General features: G+C 40.4%; 1 protein-coding gene across 1 annotated transcript in view; it reads right to left on the bottom strand.

Moving 5' to 3' along the window:
- ROS1 (ROS proto-oncogene 1 , receptor tyrosine kinase) overlaps positions 1-13,290 on the bottom strand; it is a 70,038-nt gene that overhangs the window by 798 nt on the left and 55,950 nt on the right. The window contains exon 43 of the mRNA XM_010017518.1: positions 9,714-9,877. Coding sequence (XP_010015820.1) covers positions 9,714-9,877 — 164 coding nt within the window. The remainder of the gene's footprint in view (positions 1-9,713; positions 9,878-13,290) is intronic.

The raw sequence follows: 13,290 nt of genomic DNA, 5'->3' as shown, positions 1-13,290 counted from the left end.
TCTTTCCTTATTTTATTTCACAACTGAAAAATTAAACATGTGACATTCAGGATTATCTGTTCAAAACAATCACAAGCTTTGCACTGTTGCACCAGGCAACATACAATTTATTATGTCACTATAATCACATGCCTCCCCAAGCTATAAAGTCAGAATTCTGTTCTGCATGCTACAGTCCATTAGGAAAGATTATCTGGAAAAGTTGAAGGAGAATTTTGATTTTAGAAACCTGTTAGCAAGATGGAGATTGGGACATGGAACAAACTGTGGTCACATACCATAGTGACTGACAGCTATGAAAAATCATTTGATACTCACTTTGTCACTTCAGGACTATTATGGCAATATTTAGTAATTCAATCCTGACTAAATCTTTACCAACCAGTACAGCTCTTCTTTGTATTTAGTTTTTGTTTAATAAAGCTTTTAATGGGAACTCTCAGGGACAAATTGCTTTGGAAAAGGCTCACTGGTAAATGCTGAGGGCATGTTTGCAGCAAACTCTTAAGAGAGAAACCTTAAAATAAGGACCCAAGTAAAACTGGGTATTTACAGACCAGACATATGCCGGCTGACCTGCCTAAGTATAGAACACTAGAGGAGCATTCAGATTTGTTTCCTGTATAAGTATCAGGAACTGATGAGGTGATGTTTACACAAATGTGAGTATGAGGTCACTGAGATATTTTTACCAGATATATAGATACATTACTAATTCTTTCCCCAACAGGTCTGAAGAACTACAAAATTTATAAAATATTATAATCCTTTTTCAGCCTATACACCACTGCGTTTCTCATTAGAGAGAAAAAGAGCTTAAAAAAATCAAACCTTGCCTTGGTTTTACTTTGTGAACAAAATAAGCAAGAAAGACTTTTTGCAGAATATTCTTGTCCTATCAAAAGATGGAGAATATAACAAACAAGAATATCACGTTGATGAGTTTTCTCCTATGACACAATATAGGTGAAATTTACTACTTTCACAATGAGATTTTTGACTACAAGTGCCCTTTCTTTCACTGTTGTGTCTTCTCTTAGCGCACTGTCTGGCACCTATGAAAGCTTAGCGCCATTCTGCCATACAAGCCAAAAAAAAATCTATGCATAGAAGTCAAGTTATTTAGTACAATGCTTGCCTCTCATGTAAGTTAGCAAAGCAAGCAAATGATTTTTGCTTTTTTAGTTTTATGACTGAGGGAGACAGGAGATACTGAAAATGAGCAACTGATGAAAAAAATCATTATACGTTGTGAAATTCCCCCAGAAACATCACCAACACCTTGTGAACTATAAGCCATGGCACAGTATTCTGAATAACCTGTGGAAGTACCTTTCAAAAAATGTTAAGAATTTGAAGGCAGATAGAGAGAAGCTGGAGTGTGGAGGCAGGTCAGTATATTCATGAGATATCATTCTTTTTTCTTCAGTTTTAACATTGCTAAAATTAGTTGATTGATGTATAGTCATGCTGTGTTATACGTGAGTAAATGCATGTGATGTGATCCCCTCAGGTTTCACAAGCAAAGCCTGGCTGAGCTAGCAAAACACCCCAAGAGGAGACATCCAAGGAACACCTTCATGGAATCTGAAGTCGTGCTGGGGAGTCAACTCCAAGCACCTAAATCCTGAGTGGTTGTCTACACTATGGACTGCTGCATAGTGTAGAGTTACCCGCATTCTTTTTAAACATACCTCAGGGCATGAAGCAAGCTAGCTCTGGCAGTCCAGAGCTTTGTACAGGCTAAGTATTCTGCTGAGAAGGAGATTCCCACTAAGCTCTGCGCTCCCTCAGGTAGACTGTTTCCAACAACTAAAAAGGCACGTTCAAAGCTCAGCACTGTACGTGCATAGACACCTGTGTCAGGTCCTAACTGCATGTAGCTTCGACCCTGCTGGACAATTTTCCTAGTAGTGGTATGCTTTAAACACAACATCTGAACCAAACTGCAGGTAAATGAATTATGACGCATCTCTCCAGGGGTAGGCAGAAGCTTGCTCCTGAGAGCCCTGCATTAATTGACACAAGAAACTATAATCACTTGACCCATATTAATGAGGGATGGAGTTTGTTTGCTTAGTCTCCTCTGAGGAGAGTGGTCCTAACTTGATAAAATCTCTGCTTCCCCCTTCCCAGTCTCAGCATCTCAGTCGGCTGCTTCCTGCCGCGGGGCAGCCGAGGTGCCGAGATGAGCCATGCATCCTGCCTCCAGTCACAGAGTGTCTTTCCTTGCCTGCTCAGTAGACCATGTGGGCTCACAACATGTTTTGAAGTCCTGCCTGGGAGGGTGCAAATTTTTGTAATGTCTTCATAAGCAGATGGTTTTTTTGGTGTTTAAGTTCAGAAGGTGACAACGTATAAGAAGAAAAAATATGTCAGTAGAAAAGCTGATTGGTAGAGACTGAACAAACTGATCTAGAGATGCTAATCTTCTATTACAGCTATTTCAGGGCTAGATCCTCAGCTAGCACAAATTAACAAAGCTCCATAGAAACCAGTGGGATGCTACTGATTTACACCAGCTAAGGACCCAGCCTGGGACATTACTAATTCTGGGTAACCTAACCCTATGTGATGCTCAGCACCTTCAATATTGTAAGGTATTTACAAGTGCAACCACATTTGCTTTTCCTATTAATATCTTCTTGTTTTCCTCATACATTATGTGCCCTTTGTCTCTGTCACACAATGTACATGGTAGTAAACAAGAGACTGGCTGACAACTGGCATGGATGAAAGATGTATCCCACAGTGAACACATTCAAAAGAAATGCTTGATGACACATCTTTGTTAAGGGTGAAAAAGGTGGCTATTGAACCCTGACTTCTCCACCTCAGCTGTCTTGATTAGCTCAAGGACAGAGTTCCTGTCTAGGGAGTATTTTCCTGATACCTGCTGGCCACCTGGAGCTGGAGGTGCTGTGTTTCAGTTTCTGCACTTTGCCAGTAAGAATATAAATAGAACAAATATATATCCGTTTTAATACTGCACTCTGTATTATATATCAGTGGAGATATATCTGTGTTTCCTGTTTAATGAAGCATATGATCTTGAATGGTTTGAGGGTGAGTCACCGAGCTTTGCTATTCTGCTAGGCACTAAAGGTAGTAAAAGTGAGAATTGTGTTCATCCAGCATTTCTACTGCACTAAACTGCTTGAAGCATTGACTGACTATCTGTCTTTTTATTTCAATAGATTTTTGAGAGACCTGTGGACCGAAACCTCTGTATGCAAGAAACTGTCTTGGGAAATAGAGATATAAATCTATTTATTATCTTGTTTCTTATTGCTTGTAATATAAGAGCCCAAAGAAGGCCAGTTCCACATTTGCTGCAATGCAATTTATTGCAAGCAGCCCCCTTCTCTGGGTCACAAAGCAGGATTCATTTTACTAAGTTTTAACCACCCAAATCTTACATGTCCAGTTTAAGTTCCTTGCCCAGGCTGCCTTTTTTACAGTCAGTGGAGAGAGAAAGGAGGAAGAGTAGCTTTGTGGAGATGTTTATTTCACGTGCTTAACTTTACACAAGAACATTCCCTGAACTACAACTACAACTTCCTGGTGACTGTCAAAAAGCCTAGACAGCCAGCATAAACTCAGTGTTAAAGTTTTAGTTGTTTATATCTATACACCCATGACACGCAAATGTCAGCTCTTATAACATCATATCATCTGATTTTTTTTCCCTCAGTCCAAGAAAAGTGTTAGCATGACTTTCTTTACAGTATCACGTGGTTTATGTGCACTTTCTGGAATCAAATAGCATTTGTCTAGGGGATAAATAAGAAATGATCACACCACCAAGTTCCCCTTTTCCTGTAGTGTTGTAACCACTCACTGTTTTGGAAGAAACCTTTTCTCTGACCTCTGCTGGCTTTGGGTCAGGCACTCACTAAGCTAAGTGGGGAAGAGGATTACTGAATTTCAGAAAAATACAAAAGAGACTAGATACAAGGTCTTAAAAATGTCTCTTATCAACACATCTGCTTTAGAGGAGCTTCCGTTTGTCCAAGTGATTACTTTAAGTTCAGAGAATTGTGCAGAATAGTTTTTAAAAGGCAGCTGGTTTTAGGAAAGTAAACTGATGACTTTTACACAGGGAACAGCAAACCAGTACTACTCAGCCATCAGAGTGCAGACATATAATTAATGGTGAAATCGCTGGTGACAGACTTTAATGTTAAATCCCCTCAATGCAAAGTTTTGCACAGAGACTTAAAAAAACCAAGAGATATTTTTAGCAAGTACCTTAAGTGTCAAAAAAAGTAAATATACTGAGTGACTGGCTTTGGAAAGAAGGGGGCGGGGGGGGGGGAAGGAAACATTACAAAATTCTGTTTTAGCTTCCCACATTTTTCAGGGACCTTCTCCATCTCAGGGATTTAAAAATGATGGTTTTGAGGCTAAATATGTTTCCTTCTACTCTTTAGTCTTTTACCCTGCATTTCCTCCAACTGCCCTGCATCTCCTCTCACCAGAGGAACCACTTCTAGCAGTAAGAGCGTGGTGCTCCGACATAGCTTCTGAGCAATTAGACATTTTTTTCCTTGTAGGTCCAGAAGGAATTGTGGGGAGCAGCCCTGATAAGAATAGTCCTCCTGGGTCATAGAGGCAAGGAGCTGCTCCAGCTGCTTAATGCCCAGTTGTCTGATGTCGGCAAAGATGTTTGCCAAAACAAACAGGTGCTTCCATCTGTAAAGAGACATGCTTGGGACCTGAAAAAATATAGTGCTGTGTTGTATGTGCAAATGTAAAAAGTTATGTCTGAAAATAGATGGTTATTTTTACAGCAATGTGGGGCAATCCTGTTAGCTCGCTGATTCATTACATTTCATTTGCACTTCTTGAAACTGGCGGAAAACCAGCCTGTCTTTCAGAAATGAATGGGGACTCTGATGATGGGGCCTCTGCTCCATTAATTCCCACTGGATTCAAAACCCACTGGTGTCTCAATCCTCCAGATGGATAGTGCTTCACTCATGCAAAAAAATGTTGTTAATGCTACTTAATGCCATAACCAATGTCCTGGGAAAGGCTGTAAAAGCAAGAAGGAAAAACTCTAACCTGGTAGACCTGGTCCTGGTCCTGAGTCTGCTTCCCTCCTTTCTGAAGCAGCAGTGTCAGGAGCTGATGGTATTGCTCAGGCACATTTATCGCCACTTGATGCCTCCTTTAGAAGGCTAACTCTTGCAGTAACAAATCTGGTGTGCCTTTTGCCATCCCCACACCATCCTATTAGCATGCTGTCCAGACCACTAACATACTGTCTGTATTAGTTCACCCACACTTACAATCTCTGTGTCATACTGCACCTGCATAAATGTTATTGAGAAAAATCTAAGGTTTTCCTGCTCTCCCACCTATGAAATAACACCAACAGCATGTAAAGACCAGCTAAAAGCGTGGCTACCTACAAGTAGGTAAGGCTCAACAAAATCTGGAAGATGTATGAATCCATGTAGGGCTGAGTATCATAGTTATTTTAAGGCTTGTCGTTTCACTTTGCATGACATTTGGCTCTTTCTTTTGGAACCAAGTCTCCTGGTGAGAGCAAGCATTTTTTGGCAGGAGGCTTATGACAGGAGTTTCATTACACACAAAGGCCAATGACCGCATAACAGTTTTGGAAAATGTTGTCCAGGACAATCCATCATGGAACAGTCTTTTGGATCACTTGTTTTGGCTGTCATCCTTCTACTACTACTACAAACCCAAGAAGTACTTCACTTAGTCCCAGATAAAAATGAATGCAAATTTATAAACTCACTAACTAGTAAGTAGCTGGAGAGCTACAGAAAACTGACATGCATGTGTTCCTGATCAGATAATCCAGCAACATTAAGACATCACCAGAACTCTAGGCCTTCAGTCAGATATGCAGCATGACATTTTAACAGGCTTATAAAGACTGTACTTGGGGAAAGAGAGACATAACTTACAGGAGAACTATGAATACATGGAGAAGTAAGCATGTGCACTAGAGATATGTAAAGAGTTTATCAAGTGTTTAGCCTTTTAAAATGCATTTAAATGAAAGGATTATAGGTAGATGAATAAAATTCAAGCTATACTGTTGTCTGATGGGCATTCCCTGTGTGAAAATCACCAAATGAGCCTGAGGAGAATTTAAGGAGGGGTTTCGTGAACTGAAGCATGAAAACATTGAATGGAGGCATGAAAAGTTGCTTTGTCTTCCCATCCCAGTGAAGATCCAGCAGTGAATCTGTGGCAACAACAGCTGGTCAAAGTCTATGGAAAGAGAAGAATGGGGGAAAGGCACAAGAAGGAACAGGGCAGCTGGTGAGGAAAAGGGTAAGGCTCAAGGAGAGAGTGTGTTGAGCGTAACAGGCTGGGTCTGAGAGCTATTGCCAAAGCTCTGCCTGTATTGAATTGCCCTGCTTACTACAGTGGGATGGATTTTCCAATTAGGCTATTATAAACAGGCTTAACAGAATCTGATTTTAAAAGTGACCACTGCCAACAGATTCCCTGAATAAAACATACATTATGGAGTACCAGTATTATTAAGACTGCCTTAAAAGTCCATTATACAACCACATTTTCTGTAGTAAACTGTTTTTTCAACTATTCACCATTCCAACTGAAACGTCTCATGGAAACCTCAATCCATGTTTTCCTTTTCAATAACTTGGCCATTTCTAAGAATGCTACTTTTGTCCCTGGTAAACAAATAAAGCAATGGCTTTTTCTCTGTGACCTCTGCCATGTGGCAGAACCTCAAGTTTTGGCAAAATAATGTTTTTTATGTTAAGAATACATATTTCTCATATCAACCAAATCAGTAATGATTTGCTCGCATTAAGGAAGTTAACAGCAGGGGAAAGATCATGTTTAGCTGGCACATGCTAAGCAGAGACTTGCACTGGAGCTAAATATTCTTGAATGTTACATCTGTGCCAGGCCTGCTCCACTAAAATGATGACAACCTATATTCCAGCCTCTTCCCCCAACTGCAAGTAGCAGGATAGGCTCATATTTAAAAGTTTCACTCCTGCTAAAGATTTTAACAGCTATTGATGGAATGCCACAAGAGTTTCTTAGCTCAATTTTCATGCTTCTGTTGCCTGTGGAGTTAGGGAACACAGAGCAAAGATGTCTAAGTTAGGAAACCGCATTAGCTCAGGGGTAGATCAAAGCAACCAAATCAGTACAGCCCTGTGTCCAGTGGATGTTATGCTCCTGTAGCCATCTGAAAATTAAACATCTAGCCCGAGATGCTGTATCCAAGTCAAATATCACAAGTCACCTAGACTCCAGCCATCATCAGTGGAGAGAAAGGCAAAAGGTGGCCTCTTTCATGCTATATACATGCCTAAAACATAGGAGTATTGACTCTGCAGATGTCTGTTTCTGGTCCTGACTACAAAGATATCTAGGAGAGTATTTTAGATGAGATTCCTAGCTTCTAGACAGCTGCTTTTAGGTGAGATAAAGTCCATCCAAAATGTAAGCCCTATTAGCTCAGGCACAGTGCCTAATTAACTGGCTGTACTCTTTTCCTGAGCTAATGCCAGGCTTAGGTTTCTGCCAGATTAAGTATCTCTTTCCTGAACTACACTCTTCAGAGCAAAGGTGTGCTTAAAGAAACTAGGAAATTACAGTACATGCAAAGACCCAAAGCTTTTCATTATAGAATAGGGTTGCAAAATCAGCTGTTAAAAAAAAGCGTATGAAATTACAGTTCATCAGTGCTGGCTGTCCTGGGTTCAGCTACAGCAGTCATTTTTTCTCCTTCTTAGTAGCTGGTGCAGTGCTGTGGTTTTGACTTTCAGCCTGGGAACAATGCTGATAACACCGATGTTTTTAGTTGTTGCTAAGTAATGTTTACTCTGACCAAGGACTTTCTCAGTCTCATGCTCTGCCAGGGAGGAGGGGAAGCCAGGAGGAAGCAGAGGCAGGACACCTGACCCAAACTGGCCAAAGGGGTATTCCATACCACAGCACGTCATGCCCAGTATATAAACTGGGGAGAGTTACCCGGAAGGCCCAGATCGCTGCTCGGGTCGGGCTGGGTATCGGTCGGCGGGTGGTGAGCGGTTGTGTCCTTTTCCCTTGTTATTCCTCTTATCATTATTATTGGTAGCAGTAGTGGTTTGTATTATACCTTAGTTACTGGAGAGCTGTTATCTCAACCCGTGGGAGTTACATTCCTTTGATCGCCTCCCCATCCCTCCGGGAGCGGGGGGAGGAAGGAAGAGGGGGGGAGTGAGCGAGCGGCTGCGTGGTTCCAAGTTGCCGGCTGGGCTTAAACCACGACACTGGCTTACTTTGGTTCCACCATGTCTTTATAAAGTCTTTAGTCTTGTAATAACATATAAACATGTCATGCATAGACTGGATCTGACACAGAGAAATCACGATGGGATTAAACAGTCACTTGTAAAGCTATATGATAAAGATTTGTAAAGCAAATTATAAAGATTAGCAAAATATCAAATAGACTATAATTAACTGAGCATTGGACAATGCCAGTTAACTTAATATATGTAGAATCCTGTAGAAAAATTACTACATAGTTGTGTAGTTGAGTACTGCATCATTCCTGGAATGGATCAGGAAGTTTTTAGGAAATCACAAAATATTGATGTAGCAAAATGGTTTATGGAGCTGGGTAAGTTCCTAGTTCAACAACATTTTGTAAAGAAAATAAACAAACAAAACCAAAAAACTAACCAAACCAAAACAAAACCTTTAAATATTTTTAAAATGACTAGGTTTTGGGTGTTTTGGAATGGAAAGTAATTCTTTTAATGGGAAATATTTTTTATTTGAAAACTATAGAAAGAACCAACCAAACAAAAAAAACCCCACATCATGTGAAATAAAAGTGAAGTATTTCAACTGATAAAAACTTCCTTTTTGCAGATTTTTAGACCACATTGTTTACTAAGACATTACTTGTTTTCAAGATTTAGCCAGTCAGGAATTACTGCAAGATGTGAAAAGCTTCTTGTTCTGGCCCAGATAATTTAGATAATCTAAATCACAGTTGCACAGACAACTTCAAATTTATCATCTTTTTTTTTTTTTTAATTCCTGTCTTCACAGCCTTAATGTTCTCATATAATTGGGATTTGTTGTGTCCCATGTCTTAAGTATATCTTCCCTAACATCACCTAATTTCATTCATTCTCAGTGTGCAGAGCACAGGCATGATGCGTCTCCAGGCTAGAGCTATCATAGTTCAGGCTAGAATAAAGGCTGCCTTGCTTAGGCACCTGATTTATGCCTCACTTTCAGGCAACTACTGAATGAGTACTCCTAAAGTAAGTGCTTAACTGCCATGTTTAGCTGATGGAGAGGGAGTAGATACCTTTGAAATTGGAACAGATTTCCATCTAGAAGCCTTCTAAAGCTCTCCTGGCTGTACAGGGAACTTAAGCATTCACTTTAGCAGAACAGAGTCATGAAGTATCAAAAATGTAAATGCAACCTGGATGTCTCTGTGAGGCAGGCTAGTTGCAACCTCATAGGGGTCTTTTTGCTTGGTAGTCTCATATATGTTTTACCTAATGCATCATACCTAACAGCACCTGATGAACCCTTACAAGTTCATTAGGAGGTAAATCTTTGCTGTTCCCATTTTGTAAGCAGAGAATTTGAGGCAGTGACAAATGCAATGAAAAGAACGGCTGAATCCCACTTTGTTCATGGGAAAAAGGTTATGGGGACGGCTGGCCCAGACTCACCTTCAAAAGCCTGGTTGACGACTCCAGTTGCTGCCTCTTTGTCTTTGAGGTAGTGGATGAAGGACAGTGGAGAGTGTCTTACCTCTTGCAGTTTGTCTTGAATATAAGAGAAAGTAGGTCTGTTGTGAGGTTCTTGGGCCCAGCATCTTGTCATTAAGTCACATCTGGAAGAAAAAAATTGTCAAAAGGCAAACATTAAAGGTAATATAATCATTCACCTGAACGCTTAGCATTACATCATCTGAGAAGCAAGTCTGGCCTAGATTTTCAACTTCTGAAAAATTTATATGTTGTACAAAGTTTATCATCAGCTGTTGAGGGAAAACCTGATTAAAGATCAGTTGTCAGGAATACTCACTATGAATGCTTCTAATTTTTCACAGAGGAATTTTTGAGATTGGAAACAGCTATAGAATATTTAAAAAAAAAAAATCTGCACCGAAGAAGTCACCAATATTTTCTAAGAGAGCAGACAAGGAGCTGATTCTCTCACAGAAAAAAAAAAAAGAAAAAAAAAAGTTTAAAACCTGAAATGAATCTGAAGCTACCAGCTTTTTTAATCCTTTTTCAATTCACGCTGCCTCAAATTTATGGGAAGTTCAAGGCAAACCCTCAGCACAGAGAGGGTTAATTTAGACTTCTGCCTCCAGACCAAAATAAATAGGAGTAAGTTTTCTCATCAAAGGCAAAAATGGTATGAGTTTCATCAGGGTGCAGGGATCCTAGCCCACCTTGCACAACACTATCTGAACTGTTCAGTGGAAAACTGCCCCTCCTGTTTGTCTAAAGGATAGGGCTGATTTATACTGCTTACTCAAGGTGAGTCCAGGCTGCACAAAACCAAATCCTACAAATGTCAGGGGGAGCCAGGCTGAAAACCAAAACACAGCCAGCACCTGGACATGTTAAATTTTGGGAGTAGGGAGAGGTCTTAGAGTCTTAAAGCCAGAGAGCAGTGTTTAGCAGCCAGTGAAAGGCAGGTTCAGGAAGCTGCTACTGGAATGTGGAGTATTCATCTCTAAGCCCTAAGTTCAAATCCTCCCCTGACAAAAAGCCTCCCAGACCTGCTGCAATGTGATACCAGGCGTTACTGAGTTATGTGAAATGAATTGGCTTGCTCAGATCCTTGCTTATCGGTCTTAAAAAGGAGGCTGCTGTCCTTCACCACAATTGGGTATTTTACAAAAGCCTTCATGACAGGTGGGAAAAATCTCTTGGCTTCTGATTTTTCAATGATACTTTTCACTAAAATATTGGTGTTGGGTGAGAAATGTGAGTTTCAAGACCACTTTTCATTGACCTGTATTGTGGTTGTAGAGCTGGACAAAGTGATTCTGTTTTTTGAGCAGATCCAGTGAAATCTTGAAAATTCATGTTAAGAATCTAAAAAGTGGTAGTGACTTCCAAAAGCTCTGAATCACTTCACTTGCTTACTTTCAGGTGTACTGGTTATTGATGACACTGGAAATATAGATGGAAAATTACTGAATAGGACTCAAAATTAGGTGAAATAACTCTGGCTTTCCTTCTGCTGCCAGTAAAGTGTCTGGATCACATTGAATTTCAAAGCCAGCCTTGGACGCTGGAAGCCAAACAATCTGCTTTCTGGTCATGTTGGTCAGTAGGATAACCAAGTAAAAACATGAGTTCAGGTGCTGTGCTCCAGGTTAGCACTTGGGCTCCCATGAGCAGAGCTTTGTGTCAGGTGTAGCAATAAAGTAAGTAAAAGAGCTGGCTGAATACACTGCTCCTCTAACAGTAAGAAACAGACAGCCACAGGCCAACAGAGGGAGAAAGAAACAAAAAATAAGACGTAAGTCATAGACACATGGAATGGTTTGGGTTGGAAGGAACCTTAAAGACCTGCCATGGGCAGGGACACCTTCCGCTAGAGCAGGTTGCTCAAAGCGCCATCCAACCTGGCCTTGAACACTGCCAGGGATGGGGCAGCCACAGCTTCTCTGGACAACCTGTGCCAGTGTCTCACCACCCTAATCACAAAAAAATTCTTCCTTATATAAAACCTAAATCGACATTCTTTTCATTTTTGAAACCTAAACATGACAAATGCGGATTCTGAATATTTTTGTATTCATAAAACCAATCTCTTTCCTAAATAACTCTTCTTTTACTGGACAATCTACTTTATAGAGCCATTCAGCTTGTTATCCCCACTCAATAACAAAAGCCATTTGATATTGAGTGGGTATGCTCACTGCTGCCAAGACATTCAGAATTGGAATTTTCTCTTTTTAATGATATTCCATATTCTTAGTTCCTAAATCAAACTACTTGCCTGTTGGCTTAACATATTAATACCAGATAGAACTGAAACTGTTCATGAAGAATTTCATTCAGCTTGGCTTTAGGTTTCTATTGGCAAAAACTTTCATGCCGTCTCAGAACATATCTGCAAATTTTGCATGGGCAGCTATTTGTGGCATGATAGTTAGCTTTCAAGGCATGTTGTGACATCCAAGGTTTTGAGTCACATGGCACAAACTTTCACTAGCCCAGAAATGCATCAGCATGAGTCCAGTCAAGAGGGTGAAAGTCGGGTTAACATGCCAAGATGTACATGGATGGCAGCTTAAGCACATTCCTTTATTTTGTGGGGAGCCAAACATGGGCTAGCAAGTAGTACATTGCTCTAGTAATGAGGACTAGACTCAGAGGATTCCCCTACTTCATGGAGAAAAGCCTTCCAGGAAGAAATGAAAAATAACAGATCCAAACACAACATCAGTTAAAGGTTTATGTTAGGTTTAAGAACTAGCCTGTGCACCTAAATGTACACCTACACAGCTACGCTTCACAACTGTTTTATCTGGATGGATAATTGGTAACCATATGTCCAGTAGAGTTTCATATGTGGGGCAATAAGAATCTAAGAGTCTGGAAAACTGAAGAATATTCAGATTCTAAGACTGGAGGCTGAAAGTGAACAATACCTGAAATGACCTTTATTGCACAAAAGCTACAGGACATTACCAGTTTTCTCTCACATGAAATGGGAAATATAATTGATGTGGGGATTTTCTTAGAAAGGGAGAAAATTTGTTGGGGTGAAGAGCCCTTGCTTTCATCTGATGCTTCCTGAACACACCTTCTTCTCTCCCACCCTCCAAATCCCTCTAGGAGGACATTCCAGGAACTAAACATCAAAAGCTCTTAGTTAGCAAACTGAAGTTTCCTCATCAAACTCACTTATGTAACTTCGCATGGGAGTGAGCATTTGGTGAGATTGCAGTTTCAAGTCAGCAAGTGGCACATAGCGCTTGTACAAATTCTCCTGACTGTAATCCACAGACTTTCGGGATCTCTGTTAAATTAGCTCGGTTCAGTCCAAATTTTGCCATGCTCTTGCATGCAAACCTCACACCCAGGTAATCTGTGCTAGGTGTGGATCTCTGACTGCAAAAGTGGTGCTATGAATACATCTAATTAATATTTCAATAAGTATGGATCATTTATAGATCCCCAAGCCCTTTTTTCAATTCATTACCATGCTTCACCTGTCCACACTTCTTTGGAGGAAAGCAGATGAGCAGTCCCTGGAGTAACATCTTGTGGAGGG

Source organism: Nestor notabilis, unplaced genomic scaffold (genome assembly GCF_000696875.1).
Source record: "Nestor notabilis isolate BGI_N333 unplaced genomic scaffold, ASM69687v1 scaffold9660, whole genome shotgun sequence".
NCBI lineage: Eukaryota > Metazoa > Chordata > Aves > Psittaciformes > Psittacidae > Nestor > Nestor notabilis.
Note: the sequence above shows the minus strand (reverse complement) of the source record. Positions and strands in the feature narration are given on the sequence as shown.